Source organism: Mugil cephalus, chromosome 13 (assembly GCF_022458985.1).
Source record: "Mugil cephalus isolate CIBA_MC_2020 chromosome 13, CIBA_Mcephalus_1.1, whole genome shotgun sequence".
Lineage (NCBI taxonomy): Eukaryota > Metazoa > Chordata > Actinopteri > Mugiliformes > Mugilidae > Mugil > Mugil cephalus.
The window spans coordinates 18572324-18593507 of record NC_061782.1 but is presented as its reverse complement, the minus strand read 5'-3'; the positions used below and the strand labels follow the sequence as shown (position 1 = coordinate 18593507).

Here is a 21184-nt window from a genome sequence, read left to right as displayed (position 1 = left end):
GTTGTTGAAATAAGAGGAACTAGAATAGATAGATACGATGGAATTGATCTCAGGTTAATGGTTAAGTAAAGTAAGTAGGCCAGATTCTTGAGATTGAGTTTGCTTTCCAGTTTGTTTGGCAATGTTTTATTGATAACGCTTTTTTGTTACTTTTTTTGTTTTTAAAGCAAATGTTTTTACTTTGGCCACTTTTTGTAATCTACCTTTTTAAAAGACTATCTTTAGGCTATAAATATTCATAAAGCAGCCCATGGTTTTCACAGCCCGGCTAATTTAATAATTTATATGTATCGATATTTTGTTTATTTTTGTCTACAGAAGAACACTGAAAATATAAATCAATATCAAAACCATAAACGTATCATTTTTAAGGGAAATTTACAGTAAATAATATTAGTATTAATATAAATACTCAAAATGTAGCTACACCGTGAGAAAATTGGTAAACAATAATTTATGAAAATCATAAACAAATTTTGAAGCAGACAAATTACTGGGCGAATCCAACATGCCTTTGCTAATGTTGTTTTTAGTTATTTATTTGTTTAGTGCAGCTTTGTGCCACTTCCCTTTTTTAAATGAAAACAAAAGAAAATCGGATGGCGAAGTATCAGGAAGTGTACATTTCCGAGGGTTGGGAAAGGCAGCACGGCCCCTTGGTACTGTATCCGCTCAGGTCTTCTAGTTCCACGGATTAGAGTCTCCAGTACAGTCTCTACGTCTGGGACCACGCCGACAAAATACAGCCAGCCGTTCTCCCGTCGCTCCGATATGACTCGTTTCATCTAGCCAGCCTTTCCATTACATATTGGAAGCCTTCTTGAAGCGGTGAGCTGTTGATATGGCCTGGTTGCAGCTCGTTCCCATTCCCGTCCTTCTCTGGACAATCGTTGGAGCCTCCGACGGTGAGTAACATGTTGGCTAACTTCGCCCAATGCTGAAGCCGTGATGTAAACGTCATGTTACACCCCTCCGAAACCCCGAAACAGTTGAAAAATCGACATTTTGTTGACTTGTTTGTGTGTGAAGATGTGAAGCGAAGTGTCGCTGTCGCCGCGGCACCGGGAAACACGGTAAATCCCAGTTAGCTGATAGCTAGCATGCTATCTGAGGTGCGGGTTGTTGTTTGTAGTCAGGTTAAGCACGATTATTGGTATATTTATGATTTTTCTTAGTTTGGTAGACAGGTTTAGACACTAAAGCTGAATTTCCTGACCAACTAATGTGCAGTTTAAAGCGTCTTTGTCTGATGCGTTGTGCCTTTATTTATTTATTTATTGGGATATCTCATAAACCCCTTTTGTTGTTACCCCCCCCCCCCCCACCAAAAAAAAAATATTCATCATAATCATATGTAAGACGTAAAACATAATCATGTGTTTAAAGCGAACTCTTACACCAACCACATGTGAGAGTGAAACAATTAAGACGACGTGAAACTGGACACACAGCTCCATCTTGATGGGTTCTTCTTTATTTCCTCTTTGTAGTTTTCACTATTACTCAATGCATTGTGTAATAGATTACTGCACCCATGTCCCATTTTTCTTTTTCACAGAGCTACAGGCGAATGTGCTATGCATTAACAAGGGTGAGAGTTACACTATGCAAAAAAAATGAAATGTTCAGCTGCAGCATGCACACAAATACATTTCTGATGCTGTAAATCTGCATCAAAGGTGAAAATAGAGACAAGATTCACAACTGGGGTCAAATACTCAGATAAATACGCAGAGAAAGGTGCTTCGAGATTGAAGGTGTTTAATATGCACGATTAAAAACAGCAGTTAGTGTAGTTCAGTCTAGTCGATTTATTTTGGTCATGTAAAAACAAGTACAATAAACAAAGTATAAAAGTACACTTGATCAGCAAAAACAAAAAAAGCAAAGTGGAAACAATACACATTGAAGCAATATAATGCACTCTGTCCAAAAAAGTGTAGGCTGAATGTGTTTAAAAGGAACTCTTACACCAACCACAAGCTTATTTTGCCTACCCTTCTTAAATTAAGTTTTCTTTCACACATTTTACTCACAGCAGTTTATGAGCTCACTGGTATTTATAATTCAGATTTACATTTATAAATAACAGTATTTTGAAATACTTCGGCTCTGAAACGTCCTCTGGACACCATCTGGAAGCAGATTATTATTTACTTAAGCCTGTTGATTATCCTTATTGCTCTCTTTTGTAATAGTTTTATACATATGTCCCTGGACCTCTATGCAATAAGCAACGTATGGCTCAACAAATGTTCGGTACAATAAGTGTAGTGAACATTTGTTGCATGTATTTAGTTTTATTTAATATTGCGATGGATTTTGATATTTTGTTCTTTGTTTGATTTATATGTGGTTTCTTTCTTTATTTTTTAATGTATATAATAAATAACTTTGGACCCAGCACAGACCCTTGCGGGACCCCACATGTAACCCTCAACACGCCAGATTTTTCATCATTTATTTGCAAATATTGTTTACTCTCATCTATATCATTTTTTTAGCCATGTATATGCTATGCCCCTGATTCCATATCGTTCCAGTTATGATAAATGGTGTCAAATGCTTTTTGTAAGTCCATGAAGACACCTATTGTGTATTCTTTTCTGTCTATTGCTTTTCTGTAAGTTCTGTAAGTTCCATGACAGCTTTTGTGGTTGATCGATTAGATCTGAACACTTACTGATGTTCATTTAGTATGTTTTGTGTTTCTATGAAATGATCGAGTCTATGGACAAAACGTTTTTCTAATATTTTTGAAAACTGTGGAAGTAGAGAAATTGGCCTGTAATTAGAAAATTGGTGTTTATTTCCATTTTTGTATATTAGAATGACTTTTGCTGTTTTCATTAGGTTGGGAAATATACCGGTTTGGAGTGACTGGTTACAGATATGGGTCAGGTCTAGCTATAGTGTCTACAGTATCTTTTGCTAATGTCATATCAATATCAATACAGTCCGTAGATTTTTTTATTCATAAAAATTATTTACCACAACAATTGCTCTTAGTTATCTTCTTAAGGAAGATTTTTTCAGACCATGCAAGGAAATTCTTTCTTCACAAAAGTCAGTAAGTAAAAGAAAACTAAAACCTACAGAAGAATAAAATAAAACAACAAGGTTCACGAGAAATCTGTTAAATTCAAAGCTTAAAACCTGAATTTGAGAACATGCTCTTTGCCCTGTGCTGAAGGTGCAATTGGTGGAAGTGATGGAGAAATGAGACAGTGTTATTTGAACTGTTCAGGACTCTGATGACTTGAGGGTACAAAGTGTTTGCGTATCATTTTGTCTTGGATTTCACACTCCTGCCGTGTTGTGGGCATTGTCCTTGAGGATGTTTTGGGCTCTCCCGGCAACCCTGGTTCTGTTGACGTCATTTAGTGATGCAGAGGTCCTCCCTAGTAAGTGGTGGGTTAATTTCCGGCCAGGCTGCTAATTGTTGACATAGACAGGAGAAGGGTTCCCTGTTCCAGTGTTGTCTGTGCAAGATGACCCACACACATTTATATTCAAACTGATGGCATGTCTAGGATGTAGCCTGGTTCTTAGGCTCCAGGTCCCTGCAACCCTCTACAAGATTTGTAGTTTGAGATGATGGATAGATGCATTAAGATATCGCCGGACAGACTGCATTGTAAGCAGTGTTTCCCTTGTGAGTCATTCAAGTCTGTCTAAGCCTATGTATTGTGTTATATTTTGTTTTAAAAGGTTTAGTGTAAGTTGGTCAGGCATTCTTTAAACAGCATGGGCATTAGCAGGCCTCAATGACTGATAAAAGGCTTCAAAACTGACGAGAGATTGAACAGTACTTCAAAATGTAAACAGAAAAAGTCATGTTTCTATAAACATGAAGTGAAATTTGTGAGGGGAATTGAAATCCGGACTTCAGAATTCCAGAAGTAGCCGATCAAAACATGCATCTTAAGCATTTTATTTTGCTGCCACTGCACTGCTAATGTCTCATACAACCCCAATTCAGGGACATTAGCATGCAAGAGTAAGTTAATCGAAATTCAAACCCACCTCAGCCTGCTTGTCTTGTAGTGCTGCTGTCCTTTCCCACGGCCACCTTCTATGTTACAGTCGCATGTCGGCCTTTTCGTATTGTTCCCTTAATTTCTTATTGTAAGCGGATGAGAATTTGGCAAATAAGGAAATGCTGGACAAATGTATCCTTGTTGTTTTGTTTCCTTAGTTTGTACTTTTGGTGCGACAATTTTTCTGACGTTTTGAAAGTTATTTGGTAAATGATCAACCTGTAAATCAAAGGATGTTTTAGTAGAAACTGGCATTTGGAATGGTTTTTGGTTGGTTATGATGATTTATGTATCGCTGTTTTATGTAAGGTAAGTGTTTTGAAAGGCGCGCACAAATAATAACATCTTATGAGGAGCTCCATTACTTAAGTTTTTACTTTTGTAGTAAAATATTGTGATGAGTAGTGTCCAATGCAGTGCTGAGATTTAATATGACGAGCGCAGAGGCAAGTCCCATCGTCTGAAAGCACGAGGTGAGAAACAGAGCTGTTTCTGTACTATAATGAACTTTCTGTGTAGCTACTAGCAAACTGCACAACCCTGTGGCTGGGGCTTTCCTAGAGGACATACACCTTCATATTTGAACTTGAACCAGAAAGTGTTAGTTTGACACATTTTGAAGTGTCGGTATGTTAACACTCCCACAGTGTTACTATTGATTCGTCTTCTTTAAATTGAACACTTCTCAACACTAACCAGTTATAGTTTATCTCAACACTAGTGTGTTACTGTTGGGTATCAACTCACTCATAGTGTCACTTGTTAACTAGGTGTTTGCTCCATATTTACACTGTATGGTGTAAATATTTCTTCTGGTTACATCTTACATGTGAAATAAATTAAAGATAAAATAAAAAGGCCATGTTAAGCTTAAAACATTTATTGTAAAACGCACCACAGTAATAAATATAAAATACAAATGCAGAAATACATTTAAATCATGTAACTGTTTGTACAAGACTTTAGACGTCACTTTCCACATGTTTCCCACACGTCAGGTAAAATGAGAGAGAGTGAGTCCAGGTGTTGAACTGTCTCTAGATAATATTGGGCTCAGGGTCATAGTACAGTATCTGCTTCAAACACAAACACAAACATAAAAAGGTTTTTAAAAGGGGCCATGGAGGAACCAGGACACAGCAGACTGCACCCAGCTAACTTTACCACCATCGCTGTCTGTTTATTGTCAACTTTACCAGTATTATAAAGAGGAAGACAGAAAGCTCCCAAATAATCCGTCCTTATTTGAAACTTCTTCTCGTTATAACGGCTCCTGTTGTGCTAACCCATCACAGCTTTGCTCGGGTCAAACATGTTAACACCAGTACCGCATTTATGCATAGTCTTTGTTTATCTGGTCGCTGTCTCTAGCTGTTGGATTAACTACTGTTTCTGCCGTCAGCTGTAACAACTGTAATAACCTACGTATGTTAACTGTGTAATTGTCCATGAGGTAGTTTGTCCTGGTTCCTTTGGTAACTTCAACACACAATCCGTCACGTTAAAGACCGTCTACTTATCAGGTGTCCTCTTGTCTCAGCGGACATTTGCCCTTATTCATTCAAAAGAATTAAAGTAAGTGAATAAATAAATCTAAACATTAGCTGTTAGCCTAAACGATTTGGTGTTTATTTGCAACCTGAGATTTGTTCTGAGAAGCTGCCCAGAGACCCACGTGGAGACGCGTTTTAATGCCGGATGTGAACACGGGCATTGAAATCTGGTTGTTTTTTCCTTAAACGAACTCTCTCAATTTCTTTATTACCCTATCAGTGCTCTGTATCTACTTCCTTTTTGCTCCCCCTGTAGACCATTTTGACGTCTCTTTCAGTTGCTGTGGTTGAGCCGAATTTCATTTTGACACCAAATGCCACGTGAGCTTTACCGTCACTTCAGGGAATGTGGAGTTTCACAGTCAGTCAGAGATCCAATATAAAAAAAGATCAATCAAAGTGTCAAAGTGTACAATCGAATATCTCAAACTTGAAATGTATTCAAGAAAGATGAGAAAATATGAAAATGTATTGACTTTTTCCCCCAGGCGTGTTATGCTTGTTTCATGAAAGTGGTTTGCAGCCATTTTGCTCTTTGAACATCAGAAGTAACCTACTTTTTTTTTTTTTTTTTACAAAAAAAAAATCTGCTAGCATCTGCTTTCTCTTCCTGCCTCAGATGGTTTTGCTTTGCAAGCAAAATCAAGTCTTATCTGCTGCGGGTGCTGCTGCTGTTTGTGCGTATAAGTTGACACAATTTGACAAGGAATTGGTGCTTTTCCTCAGCAAGACTTTTGACTGATTTTTAAATGTGTAACTTAAAGGAAGGACACGAAGCAGATTTTTTTTATTTTATTTTTTTTTAATTAAATCCCACAATTGTAAATTGAAGTCACATATTTTTTAGCGAGTGTGGTTAAGTATGTGTGCATAAGAGCAAACGTGTGGTGACAGCCCTCAGCAACCAAATTTACTGTTGCGGTTATCACTTTTACAGTGCGTTCGCTGAGTTCTCCCACTCCGCACGGCTTCGTTTGCTTTTGAACTGCTTTGTTTGCGTGGGGCGGATCTTATCACGTGCGTGCGTGTGAGTGTTGGTTCGCAGAGGAAACGAAACCAAGATGCGCCTCTCTTTATGATAATTAAAGTGACTCACAAGTGTGTGGGGGACGTGTGAAAAGTTTGATTGCTTTTTGAGGTCCGATTTCATATGTTGTAAATCCCACAACGTACTTATTTTTTACCTTCATTTCAGACTGAAGTTTCAGTAGGTTTTGCACCGAAAGAGAAAATATCATTGCAGATAATGTGTTTGTCCAGTCTGAGCTTGTGTAGTAAATTTAAATGAACCACTTTGATTCCATATAATGTAGTCAAAGAAATTAAAATTTGACAGCATTGTGTGAAGTCTCCATGATGAACCTGCAAACACAACGGGTCCTGCTGGTATCGCTTGATCAAAACTTAGAGTTTGCTCTATACTAGTTTGTCCGCAGAAATAAAACTAAAAACGAGCAGAGGAATCAGTGATGTGTATCTGTGTGGCTTCGTGCTGTGCAATGAGTTGAATGATGTCTGTTTCCTGTAATAAGGTGGAAATGTCAGGCTTGTGTAAACCTGTTGCAACGTTACCGTCCACAGCGCTGATCAGAACAATTTTAGAACCGGTTTAAATTGCAAGCCGCGGCTACGAAGTTAAGAGCCGTTACAAAGAGGGGTCTGTGTTGGCTGCTTTTCTTTTCTACTGTCCGCCACCTTGGATTTGAGGAAGTGTGTGCACTGAGAAGAACTATTAGGAAATGTGTGTGTGTGTGTGTGTGTTTTTTTTTCTCAGTCTAATGGAGCCAGGTTTACCAGTTGTTTCCTAACCGCCATGTTCACAGAGCTTAATACATCCGAGCTTTGTCTGCTTTTGGATCCAGGGTGTTCTTTTAAAGATAATTTAAGGCGTCTATGCCGGGAAAAGAAAACCCTCGTCTGTCACTTTGGTCACCAGTTTTCACACTGTTCCCTTCAGTGGTAAGTTGATGGTAATTAATTAGCCCAGCCTACCTGACTTTTCCAGACTCGTTCCCAGGAAGGGGAAGTGTGAGTACTGAGATGAGAGTTAGTGTTCAAAATGTTCATGGTTTTTGTACGGAGGGATAGAACCCTTTTTTTGGGGAATTGGAGGTCCACTAATGTCACAGCATCCTGGTTGTCTGGTATTAATTTCTTGGTTATGATTTAGTGTTTTAAGACATCCATCGTCTTAATTCTGTGTCGTCTTTTTTCTGCAGTTGCACCGCCGACAAACATAACCTTCACGTGCCACAACTTCACCAACCTGCTCGAGTGGAGTTACCCTGATATGCAGCCTGGTTTGAGATTCAGGGTCGACGTTAATTGCCTCTATAGGTACGAGTTTGTTTTTCTCTTTCTCTCTCTCTCACAGTGCAGTCCTCCAGTTAAAATATCTGTAAGCCTGGTCTGTGCATGAAACTGTACGTTAGAGCAGACTTGAAACCGGTCTTCAGATATAAATTGTAAATATGAATGTTTCAAATTAAAGTTATGTCTCTAGTATGTATGCAATTAATATTTTTGGAAGTTCAGTTTTTTTCAATATTGCTACAGATATTGAGCCTAATATATGTTTAAACCACTGAGGAGAAGTTTCTTGTCACATTTGGTCACGTGTGTTGAACCTCTCAGACATTTTTCAAACTCCCTGTTTCAATTTTTAGTCCGTACAGTAGCTTGGAGCTGTGATGAAATAATGCGTTATCAATATTGTCTCTCGCCAAAACTCAAGTTTTCTGTTGTCTTCTTTGCTTTACCAGCAGCGAACAAGTAATCTGGATTGACGCTCCCACTTTGCAAGCTGACATTGGCTATCACTTCAATGAACTGGAGGCCTGTATGGTCCAAGTAACTGCTGTAATTGGCCAGAGGGAGTCTGTTTCCACCTCAGAGGAAGGGATCGCGTTCAGCTATGGCCAAAATGTCTTAGATGTAACGTATACGTGTGAGTAGTGATGTCATTTGGATTTTATATAGCGCTTTTCTACCTACTCAAAGGTACTCAAAGCGCTTTTACAGTCAGAGACACATCCACACATTCACTCACACAAGCACACACACATTCACACACCAGTGCCAATTGCACTGGGAGCAACTGGGGGTTCAGTATCTTGCTCAAGGACACTTCGGCACATGGCACACTCAGGGGATCGAACCGCTAACCCTTCAGTTCATGGACAACCCGCTCTACCTACTGAGCCATAGCCACCCCCATATTAACACTTTGATGCTTTGACCTTCAGATTAGCATCAGAGATTTTCAGATTCTCAGCAGCTGTGACGTTGACCGTGCTTACAGTCTTAGTTTAAGATCAGCACGTCTTTACAGGTCGTGTTGAAGGGGACTTTAATGTGTGTCCTGGCAGCTGGGACATTCGTCTTTCACTTGAAACCACGAATCGTCACCAAGTCAAGATTTCTCTTTATTCACTTAGACTTTAGGCCAAGATAGAACACACGTAGTAGGTAGGGGGTCCCTACTTAATCTCTCCATCAGTTTGGGGTCCTAGGCCTGAAAAATAATAAGGTGTAGTTAGGTTCTGTTGATCAATCTCGTGCATTAAGGTGTGTTTGTGTTGGTTTCCAGGCTTTGTGGATCACCCTTTCGTTAACATCACTGTTAAACCCGATGACATTGTGGTGTTCCGCTTCGAGCATCCCTGGATGGTGTACCGTCAAAAAGCTTTGAACAACAATAAATTGAAATCTGTCAAGAAACGCCATGGGGGCATGAGCCAGCGCACATTACTTCCTGAATTCAATTATGAAGTGGTCGTCGTCCACCACCAGGTCAGACTTTTTCCATCTGCTACCTCCATCCTTTAGTTGGTTTGACACAGATGAAGCAGTAGCAACAGCTTTACTGTTTGTTTACTAGATGCAGGGAATACTATGTTATTATTATCAGTCACAATATCAATACAGACCTGCTCATAGGTCAACATGTGTACAAATGGCTTGTGCCAGTGTCGGTATCAGTGTTGTTTTTCATCGCTAAGAAGCCTTCGTTGTGTGTGCAGCAGGAGAAACACTTCAGTTTCCTCTGTGAGACGGAAGTGTGCGAGCAGACGCTGCCAGTGCACACTGATGAGCAGCAACATTGTTTGAAGTTTAAGGGAACGATCCAGCAACTCTTGGTTCAGGGCCGAGAACCGTACTGTGTTCCGCAAAACCCGGGAACGTTTAACGGTAAAGTAGAATTTTCTTTCTTCACGTTATTTCTGCTCCTGTCCCACCAATTCTTGTGAATGTGATCCCTCAGGAATACCTCAAGGGGAATTTCTTCAATCCCAAGCACAGTTACAGATGAACACACATCGTCATACCTCATCTCTAAGCAAGCTAATGCTGCATGTCCAACATTTAACAACTCACTGTAAAATCTTCTGAAGCATGATTCAGTTTCTTCTGAGTGAGCGGTTACCGTTTTTTTAAATGTGCAATTTCACACGCCGCCGCTGATCACATCTCAGTATTTCCACACTGATGACCAGCTCGGTAAGAGCAGTGCAAGATGTCTGAGTTCGTAGGTGCTAGATTCAGAGTTGCAACAGTCTTCTCTGGGTGGTGTGTTGACGTTGGCATCTGCTTTGTCTAGGCGACGTGTATCTGTACGTAGGAATCACCGTCTTGGTCTTGGGTACAGTTGTGCTGATCGTCTTCATGTTGTACCGCAAAACCATCAAACCATCATTTACGATGCCCCCTAAAGTAAGTTCACCCAAGATTTAAATGGAGATGATTGAGTTTCACAAACCTCACTAACGACCCCTCTCTGCAGTTTGACAGAATTGACAGCCAGAGGCCACAGCAGATCATGCGAACATATCCTGACCCCGTGGTGCTGGTGGAGCCCACCACACCCACGCTGCTGTTGGACGACACGGACGACGACAGGAAAGACTTAACGCCCGACGTATCCCGCTTTCCCTGTGGTGACCTTCAGTCGTCTTCTGTCATGCAGCAGGAGGATCAAGGCGTGTCTGATGATTTTGGTGACTTGGAGGAACCAAAGGATGATCCGGAGTACATGCGAGGTAGCAAAATGGACGAGGACGACATGTTTCCCGAGGAGTCTGCTTACGAAAGGCGTATAGTGCTGGTTGAGTTGGGGCCGGACGATGTAACAGAGGGTTACCGTGGGTAAACTTTGACACCGTTACATCTTCTGCATTTTCTCTGTAGGTCAAGCGATAATTCAAGTTTGTTGGCATCATACTAAAACATAAGGAAAATAAGGTCATATTAAGTCATGGCTCATCGAACAAAACTAAATATTTTCTTTTATCAGCCTGTGGCGAATATATGCGGATTTTATCAGCCATGGGTAAAATTTCAATTTTAAAACACAGCAGACCTCATCAATAGAAGGCAAAGGTCACCAGTGTACACTGATATCCTTTATTTATTTTACTAATTGCGGGTCGAAAATCAAATTAAGGGTCTTTTTCTTTAATACGACCCTTCCCCCTGTGAATATTGTGTCCCTGCTGAGAAAGAGACAAAGGCTGCACTATATGAGAACTGTTAATGAGAGCATTATTATGTGAGTTTTATCTCTGTGACGCGAACGCTTGAGCACTTTAGACGCCACTTTCCGTAATATATAGCCAAAATCAAAGAATGACAAACACGCACCACAAAATGCAAAAAAAAAAAACCACCAAATCTAGGCCTTTTCAGTTACAGCCATTTTCTTCTGATGAGTCCTTAATAAAAGAGAAAGTTGTCAGGAAAGACGTGAACACGTTGAAGCTGAGAGAGACTCTTTGTGATGAGGAAAACTGGTTAAATGGAACAGGCCTCTACTAGTCTTGGTTTAATATTAACATTTACTTGCTTGCTGATCTGTTTTTGAACTGGTCGGCGTGTTCACTGTGACATAGTTCTTGCTATTAAAAAATAATAGGTGCACTTTTCTTCTCTGATTGAGATGCTTCAGTTTCTAATTGACAGCTCAAAATTGCATTAAATGTAATTAAAGTGTGACGTCTGCCTGTATTAATTGGCATTTGTTGAGAAATGAGCTTAGTCAGGTCCAAGACCATGATGTGACTGGATGTTACTTCCTTTTTTTTGGAGCGACAGCACAAATGAGACACGCCAACTTCTCATTTTGTGTCTCTGTTGAACTCGTCAAAATGGTGCCACTTGGCTGTATGTAGATTTATTTGATACAGTGTGTTCTCTTAATCTTTCCGTGTTCAGTGTATCATTTCGCAGTTGCACGTTCTTTTAAACGATGCTTGTCATGTAACAACCAGCGAGCCAACATGTGATGAAGGGAAGGTCATTTCATCCAGAGCTAGCGTTGGTGTTGCTGCGCACCTCTGTACAGTTTGGTTTAAGTAGGTATTGGTAAACGTTGCACCTTTTTTCCAGGCTGTTAAGTGAACTGCACTTTCCCTTTTGTTCAGGCTGTTTACTCTAATAGCTCCTCGTTTTGCAAATGAACCAGGCAACCTTCTATGTCTGTGTCATGGGTGTCTAACTTATTTTTGATTTGATCTCAAGCTGGCCAGATCTCTAAATTACAACAACTCTAAATTGTTGCCTTTTGTTTTAGTACATTATGACTGTTAACATTTAACAAGCTATTCTTTTACAAATAATTTTCTAATTTCTTAAGAAAAATAAGTGCAATTTGGGCATATTGCTGCCACCTACTGTTGAGTTCTGGGTGTTGTACTTCCTCCGCTTCTCTTACTGAAAGAGCAGGAACCTTAGTGGACAAATTGGGAATAGCAGTTGCTTCCTACCAGCACTACCTACCTCCCTTGCCCTGTCCATACTACCACATCTTCTCTGTCCTTTATTACTGCCTATATTCACAAGGTCTCTCTACTCATTAAAGATCAACAAACACACTCAAGACTATAACTGCTTCAATCTAATATAATGTTGACACCCAGGGAAAAAAAGAAAGAAAGGCCGTTGCCTTGATTTAAAGATGCTGTAAATTTCTGAGTGTTGGTCTCACATATTGTACCTTAAAAACCAAACATTTCTTTCCATAGCTTCCTGTGTCAGTATATCTCCTGTTTGTTTCAGTGCCTCCATCTAACTCTTTCAATAAAAAAATAAAACACTTATATATGAATGATCTGCCTTCTCTTGTTTCTGTCCTACTTAAATAAAGACTGATGTGACACGCGTGATGTGGAACAACCTGCTATTATTAATGTTTCTGGTCCGATTACTATGAAATGCTACCCATTAAGGAAGGGAAGTTGACATTTCAGTGTAGTTGAGCACCCGGCTTATTGCAGTGGCACCTACATTTCTGTTTTAATTATTACATCAGGTTCTGTCACTCTGTGCATAAGGGAAGAAACACACATGCCACGAGCTTTCATGACATTTGAGTAATCCGCAATGTTCCTTCCTCCTGAACCGGTGACGTGAGTGATGATGGGGACATCTTTTGTGTGTTTTCTCGTCTGTTAGTTATTTTTCCTTCCTCTTCTGTGTGTGTGTGGGAGTAGGAGACCTTTTTTGCTTCCTGTAATGGTCGACAACAGACTTCGTTATTACCTGTTTATCCTCAAATGATTTTTGGCTTTTGGACTGCACGTAGTAAAAAGAAATGCTTTTTTTGACTAACACGCCTTCACTGTCCTTCAAAACAAACTCGTGTTCAAAATATATTTCAGCTTTCGATTGTTCTAATACTGTAAACGTGGACATGAATAAATAAGTGATAAAATATTACAAAAATGTGTTGGGGTTTTTCCACACAATTTTAACTAGTTCATGGATTATCCTTAACTCCACTACTTTAAACTGTATCTGGTGTTTCTTTACTTTACCATTAATTATTTCTAATTATTTAAACAGTTTATCTGCATACACTGCCTGGCAACAACAACAACAAAAAAAAACATGTCGCCACCTGGATTTAACTAAGCAATGTGAATGAAACTCAACTGAGAATGAACAGCTGTGTAGCCGTCAGAAAAACACTAATCAGTGAGTCTAACTGGAAAAATGGTTTCGGTTTGCTAGGGAGCATAAAGATTGGACTCTGGAGCAATGGGAGAAGGTCATGAGGTCTGAAGAAGAGAGGCAGATGAAGTGATGCCCCCATCATGATCTTAGTGGCCACTGTACCAGCCTGTGGGGGCAGTGCTATGACCTGGGGTTGCAGCAGTTGTACAAGAATGATGTCAGCTGACTACCTGGATACACTTATTCCATCAGTGGATTTTTTTCTTCCCCGATTCATTGGGCTTAAATGGTGAACGAGTGGTTCAGGGAGCATGAGACATCATTTTCACACATGGATTGTCCACCACAGAGTCCAGACCTGAACCTCATTGAGAATCTTTGGGATGTGCTGGAGAAGGCTCCGAGCAGTGGTCAGACTCTCCCATGATCAATACAAGATCTTTGTGAAACATAAATACAACACTGTACTATTCTATATAAGTATTCGCTCACCTATCCACTTAACTGAATTCAGGTTTATAAAGCCAAGCACCTAGGCTATGGCACCTAGACTGCTTCAACAAACATTTGTGAAAGAACTGGTCGCTCTCAGGAGCTCAATGAATCCCAGCGTGGTGCTGTGATAGGATGCTGCATGTGCAACAAATCCAGTTGTGAAATTGGGGAGGACAGGAACTCAGCCATGAAGTAGTAGGCCACGTAAAATGACAGAGCAGGGTCCACAGGTGCTGAGGCACATGTTACGCAGAGGTCGCCAACTTTCTGCGGAGTCAATCTCTGTGGACCTCCGAACTTACGTGGCCTTCAGATTAGCTCAACAACAGTACGTAGCTTCATGCAATGTGTCTCCATGGCCGAGCAGCTGCACCCAAGCCAATGCAAAGTGTTGGATGCAGTGGTTTAAAGCACGTCACCACTGGACTCTAGAGCAGTGGAGATGTTCTCTGGAGTGACGAATCGCACTTCTCCATCTAGTTATCTGATGGACCAATCTGGGTTTGATGGTGACCAGGAGAACGGTACTCATCTGACTGCACTGTGCCAGTGTTGATTTCCAGTTCCAGTGAAATGAACCCTGAATGCTTCAGCATACCAAGAGATCTGGGACAATCCCATGCTCCCAACTGTGTGGGATCAGTGTGGGGATGAACCGCTTCCTGTTCCAACATGACTGTGCAACAGTGCACAAAGCAAGGTCCATAAAGACATGGATGAGTGAGTTTGGTGTGGAAGAACTTGACAGGCCTGCGCAGAGTCCTGACCTTTGGGATGAATGAGATGAAAACTGAGAGCCAGACCTTATCGTCTAACATCAGAGGGTGGGCCGACAAGCAAGTTGGTGGTTTCAGCCTTTTTCACTCGGATACATTGCACTTACCTTTGTGTTATTTTTATCTACTAAGTGTAGATTTCACTATATATCACATATTCTCTGTTATTTTTCTCTTTTGAGTCATTTTTAACCATTAATGCTCCTTTTTCATTTTGTAGTTGTAGTCTGTAGTTAAACCATTTATCCGCAATCTATTTACTTTTAGGCTTTTTAAACATAGGCCAACCTGCCAAAAACATTAAAAGCACTGAAGGGAGAAGTAAATAACACTGACCATCTTTTGAACCTGACATTCGTGTGGATCCGTGGGGTGATCAGCCCCCACCAACCACACTCTGTAGCCAGACACCACAGGACGCCCTCAGATGGTCCATTTTGTGATGCATCACAACCGTCTTGGAGGAATAAGGGAGACCTACACAATACTAGGACTAATACCAACTAGGTCATAATGTTATGCCTGATCGGTGTGTGTATATGCATATATATATATATATATACATATATATATATCTATATATAGATAGATATATATAGATAGCTGTTTAAACTTTTGAATAGGATTACCTAGTGTTCTGCCCACTCAGTGTGTAGTTAGATAACATGCAGAAGCTACTGTAAATATGTTACCCAATAGCAAAGTAAGTAATAATTAACACAAAACATGAAGTGTGAGTAAAGAAGTAGATAAAATGTAGCATGTCATGTGTGACAGCTCGTCGAGGAGAACTATTGATTACGTAACAGTAACAATCGACAACACTCGATGTTGCTGGTAAAAAAGAAAAGTTCAGGCGGGCTGACATTTGTCAGTATGTCTAAAACTGGGTCAACCTGAGGCAGGGCAGCGTGACAAGTCTCCAAACTTAAAGAGAACAATTACATGTCCGTTTGGAGAACTACAGTATGCAAATGATCATACAAACAATGGGCGCTCTCCACTATGCTGCTACAGTTTTGGGGTCTTGATATTCTGCACTCAGAGACACTTGGACCGTCTCAATGTCCAGCAATTTATTTGTTTATTTAATAATTCTATCAATTATTTGCAATAAATTTTTACCTAGATTGGAACCTTTAATAACATCTGAGTGTTGAGCAAAGAAAAACAAGTGGTGATGACAAGACAAACATCAGCTGTTACATCACTGCTGCGTGATACGTGACAAGTTTTTTTTATTTTATTATTTTACCAGTTAAAGCGTGAGGCCAATTCCCGGAAAGGTGGAGGCGTGGTTTGTTATTGTTACGGGTCTTTCAGGAATGTAACATCAGATGTCAGGTTTACCAGATACATACAGACACACAATATCATGACACAGGGGTCAGTACATTGGTAAGGCAATACACAATTGTGGATGTACACAACGAACAAAAAAAAAAAAAAAAAAACGGATAAAGGCTGTGTCATGTATGGCCAGCATCGTTGTTGCTGGAAAGGGGGAAGTTGAGAGCTTGTTAAAAGGAGCGGGGGTTTGCTGACAGCATCCAGTCCAGTGTGGCTTGTCTTGTTGTGACTGCACAAACGGCACCAACACCATGACTTGCCTGCTGCTCGGAGCCGTCCTGCTCGGGAACCTGGCCGTCCGCACCACGGCACAAGGTACGTCTTCCATAAATCTCTATCAGCACAATCTTTGTGTTATGAAACTTTACCTGAGTGGAGTTCAGAGATTTACGGGCGCCGTTTCTTATTAGGAAAAACACTGACATTTCACACAGCTCTACTAAAAAAAGAAAGATTTGAGAGGTGCTGTGGTTGTGTCAGGATCTTCAGTGACCATAGTTGGAAGTGGAGGTTTTTTAAGTCGTTGCTTTGAGTGGTGGGAGCAAATAGTCTGCAAATACTCTGTAAAGAGTCTGTAAAAAGTCTGTAAGGAAAATAAACGTGCTGTTCTGATGAGACACATGACGCATGAAAAAGGTCAGTGTTTGTCTCAGATTTCAGAGGCAAAATATAAAATGAAGTATTTTTTTTTCAATATCATGTGTTAGGATTGAATAACACTGACCGCTGGTGTGTTGTTGTTGTTTTTTTTTTATTATTTTTTTTTTTTATTGCTGTCTCATATAAATCTAAACTAAAAGCTCTTTGGTACAACTGAACTTTGAATCCTTACACTCGATTCTAGGGCCTGGATTGAAGCTGTTTAATTAACCCAGATCACTGGGTCTGTTTAAAATGCTTTCTTTCATCTGTGTTTTCATGTCTTACTCACACATAATGATTCACTTCCTCAGTTCTGGCAATGCTCCCTCCACCTGCCCAGGTGAAGTTTGAATCTACGGATTACAAAAACATCCTGCACTGGACTCCGCCCACCAACAGCTCCTCGCTGCAGTACTACACCCAGTGGAAGATGTGAGACATCACACACTGACAGTACATTTAGCAGGGCAGTCGATCAAGGGTGTGAATCCTCAATTACAAGTCAAAGTTCTGTCCCAATTGTGTACACTGAGAGTGACAAAGTTAAGGTACGCACTGTAGCAGTGTTTCAGCGGTAGTAGATCTGAACCTATTGACTTTAATCAGTAAAAACACCATCAGTGGTTATTTTTTATTTATCAGATTTTAATCCCACAGCTACTTTTTTCCTTTTCCTTTTTTTTTTTTTTTTTGCAGAACGACTGCAGAAGTAATCTCTCCATCTAATCATCAGGTTTACTACTAAGCCTCGTTTCCTTTTTAAGAAACCCAACAGTGCAGTGATAGCGCTCCAACATGTAATAAATTAATTTGTGAAAAAGATTGAACCCGTTACAAGGTGTTTTGAAGTCTAGATGTTTGTGTTTTATTGGAGCATCTTTATACATCAGCTGCACTCCAGTTCAGATAATAAATAATTCAAAATGCAGCCAAGAGTGCGATGCAGCTTTTACATCAATATTTCTTGCCTAATGATGTCATGATTATCCTGACAAACTCGAAGGGGGAGATTTTATTTGTAGCTCAGTGTTTCTAAACTTTTATTTAAGCAAACATTACATGTAAATAGGGCAAATAATCAAATGAAGAGTGAAGAGAGTTCCTGTTTATCTCCTCTAGTTACGGCGAGCCCGAGTGGCTGGACGTGGACGGCTGTCAGGGGATCCACAAGAACCAGTGCGACCTCAGCAGCGTGACCTCCGAGCCCAGAGAGTGGTACTACGCCAGGGTGCGCGCCTCCTCTGTGCCCTCCAGCAGCAAGTCGGCCTGGGCCCTCTCCCCCAGATTCAGTCCACGCTGGGACAGTGAGTGTTTACGCAACTCCTCTTTGTCGTCTGCGTCCTCTTCTCTTTGTCCTCTCACTTCCCAAGACGGATGCAGCAAAACGCGGAAGCGTCTACGACCTGAAACAGACACTGATGAGACTAGTTCTTTATTTACCTCTTCAAGGGCAAGAAAATAAATAGTTAATATCTAGACCAAGGGCTGAAATAAAGAGTCATTAAACTCTAAATGTTTAACAGCCGTTGCATAACATGACCATGCAAACACGCCTCTGCACACAGGAGGCGTAATCTGTATGCAAGAAAGGTCAGATTCCTTCCTCAGATTAAAGACAATAGTGCTTCCTCTCTGTGTTTGTATTGCACAATGACTACAGTCTTTTTATAACTTTGTGTGGATCCTTACGCAAATAAACAGAATTTTTTTGTTGTTTTCAATCCCAACAGCCAAAATCAGTCCTCCTGTGCTGAAGCTGAACATCACAGAGCAAGGCCTTGTGGTCCGACTGAAGCCGCCCAAGGTGCTGGTCCGGAAGATGCACAGCAGTCTGCACTACAAGGTCTACGTCATACACCCCAGTGGAGAGGAGGTACTGACACACACACACACACACACACACACACACACACACACACACACACACACACACACACATTATTTGAATGCCAAGAAGATTCCCTCGTGCTTCTTTTGGTGGTTTTGTCAAATTTGAAACCACAATGGGCTCAGGGATATGCTAACCTGCATGTAAACGCTCTGCAGTCTGAATATGCAAGGGCTGAATTTTTACTTGATTTACACTTAAAATGACGTTGACTCTGTGAATTGCTATCATGAAACCAAAGACAAAGAAAAAGTATGAGGTGAGGCAGAGGAGGAAGAGTCGTGGAAGACTACCAAAACAAATAGGACAAACGAGAACAATGGCAACAAAAATGAAGAACAACCTGGAATTTTCTTCCCTATATAGTCATCCTTTAAAGGTCCAGTGTGTAAGGTTGGGGTCATTGTCTTTTCACAGTGGGAATTAAATATTCATAATTAATCGTATGGCTACTTGAGTTACTCAACCATAGTGACAGAATAACTGCAGAAATAAACATATTACATGTTATTTGCACAAAATCTGTTTTGGACTTTAAATTATAAATGATTATAAGCTACACCTCAGACACTGGCAAGATGGTGGTGACCGCTGCCACTACACTAAGCTTCAAAACTGGACACATAAATCCTATCAATGATGCCATGGGATTCATTCATCTTTATTTACACTCAAGGGTTTCTAAAGTAGCCCAGATCTGGAGACGGTGTTTTTTTTTACATTGAAGTGGCTGCCATGTAGTTAGTTGCAATCTACAACCTCACCACTAGAAGGCACTAAATTCCACACAGTGGTCCTTTAATGTTCAGTTTTCTGTAAAACTGCAACTTCAGTTACACATTTTCAAAAGTGAATTGCCATTTTCAAGCCTCTGAATGACATTTTTCCTTCAAACGGATTTATTAGAGAGAACATTGTTATTTACGTAAAACAATTATAACATTTATTTTATGATTCAAATAAAAAATTCAAACCGTGATTTACTGTCCTTAAAAAATCCATAAACATCGATTTTAAATATTCAACATGGTATTTCTCTTAAGGATAAAAATAATTAATTCTCCATTAACACACACACACATCTTCTCTTTTTTCTTTTCTTCTCTCTTTCATGTTTTTATTTATTTATTTCTTGTCCTTGTCCTTCTGAAAAAAAGTTGTTGTGTCCAGATTCTTTGTATTTGTATAGTAACGTATGTTAGTGAGGAAGCTGTTGTACATATAAGGTTTGTTGAATTAACAAAAACAAGTTACACATCTCCTGTGTGTGTTCCTGATGATCTGATCACCTCTCTATCTTCTTCAGGAGGTGTTTCAGATGGCCTGCTGCTCTAAAAAGCTGACTCTGAAGGAGCTGAACCCCAAAGAAAAATACTGCCTCCAAGCCCAGACCCTCATCCCCCAACAGGCCAAGAGCAGCGCTCGCAGCTCCGTGAAATGTGTCTCTATGATCTGATGGCACAGGTATGAACACTAGCGTCTATGATCCCGCTATAGTAAAACAAGCTCCTATATCCGTGAGAATGTGTTACAAGCGTCTGTTTTCTGTGATCGAGCCCGTGCTGCACACAGACGGCCGATGGTATTGTTAACAAGTGAAAGGTGACATCTCTGGTGTAACAAAAGACCTCCACAAGAGGAGTCACGTATCAGATGTCACTATACAATCGCCCGAGGCTGCGAGACAGAAAGAGGGAGGGAAAATGAAACTCCTGGAGGAGAAATCTAAGCAGGAGAGCTTCTCCACAATGCCTATAATTACCTCTGCTCACTCCTCCCTTGCCACTATTTTTAGAAGGTTATCTCCATTTTTCCGTCTTCACCTTTTCTCCATCATCTAACTGTACCTCTCTCGTCCGCAGACTCACTGAATGACTGGACCTGTCATCCATCACTTCAGCTTCAACCATCCTTCGCTACCTCGACGACTGCCGCCACAAATATCTGTGCTCGTGAAAGTGATGCACTGTATTGTCTGACGTGTGGTTTTGACACTGTTCTGACCAGAACATATGACTGATTATAGAGTTCACTGCATTGTTCCTCTCGACCTTTTGCTCTCCGTGGGAAGTCAAAAAATAATATATAATAACTCAGGTCCCATTATCACTATCTGTCAGTGCATTTTGAGCTGAGACTTAACTTATTTTGGTTAGTTTTGTTGTTTTCATGCAGATCACTAATACACACTTTGATAGTGAAAATGGTGCATTAAACATGTGTTGCATGTATTGCTGCCAATAAAAGACATTTTATGCACATTTCTCTCTCAAATGTTTTCTAGTTTAACCTGACGACCTAACTGATGACGTCTGTGCTGCTCTACAGTTATTGTTTTATTTCCTTCATTCCTCCGCTGGAGCCCAAGCACAACACAGTCCCAGATAAAAAGTTACATTTATAGTCACTTCCCGGAACAGCTGGACACTGATTATTTTAAAGCACAGGTGTCAAACATACAGCCCGTGGGCCAAAAGCGGCCCGTCAGAG

General features: G+C 40.4%; 2 protein-coding genes across 4 annotated transcripts; both read left to right on the top strand.

The window, feature by feature from the left end:
* The first annotated feature begins 619 nt into the window (after nucleotides 1–619).
* ifngr1l (interferon gamma receptor 1-like) lies at nucleotides 620–12695 on the top strand. Of its 3 annotated transcripts, none has more exons than XM_047603141.1 (8): nucleotides 620–905; nucleotides 7813–7930; nucleotides 8356–8540; nucleotides 9183–9385; nucleotides 9619–9784; nucleotides 9858–9932; nucleotides 10194–10306; nucleotides 10377–12695. In XM_047603141.1, exons 1-8 carry the CDS (start codon nucleotides 842–844, stop codon nucleotides 10740–10742), a joined length of 1290 nt encoding a protein of 429 aa, XP_047459097.1. In that variant the 5' UTR covers nucleotides 620–841; the 3' UTR covers nucleotides 10743–12695. The 3 variants fall into 3 exon arrangements, with proteins under 3 accessions (XP_047459097.1, XP_047459096.1, XP_047459098.1); XM_047603140.1 differs by having other exon boundaries at nucleotides 621–905; nucleotides 9616–9784; XM_047603142.1 differs by lacking the exon at nucleotides 9858–9932 and having other exon boundaries at nucleotides 624–905; nucleotides 9616–9784.
* Nucleotides 12696–16151: 3456 nt separating this feature from the next.
* il22ra2 (interleukin 22 receptor, alpha 2) lies at nucleotides 16152–20955 on the top strand. Its single transcript, XM_047603418.1, has 6 exons — nucleotides 16152–16479; nucleotides 17118–17238; nucleotides 17926–18110; nucleotides 18537–18679; nucleotides 20001–20158; nucleotides 20557–20955. Exons 1-5 carry the CDS (start codon nucleotides 16416–16418, stop codon nucleotides 20148–20150), a joined length of 663 nt encoding a protein of 220 aa, XP_047459374.1. The 5' UTR covers nucleotides 16152–16415; the 3' UTR covers nucleotides 20151–20158; nucleotides 20557–20955.
* Nucleotides 20956–21184: the final 229 nt, after the last annotated feature.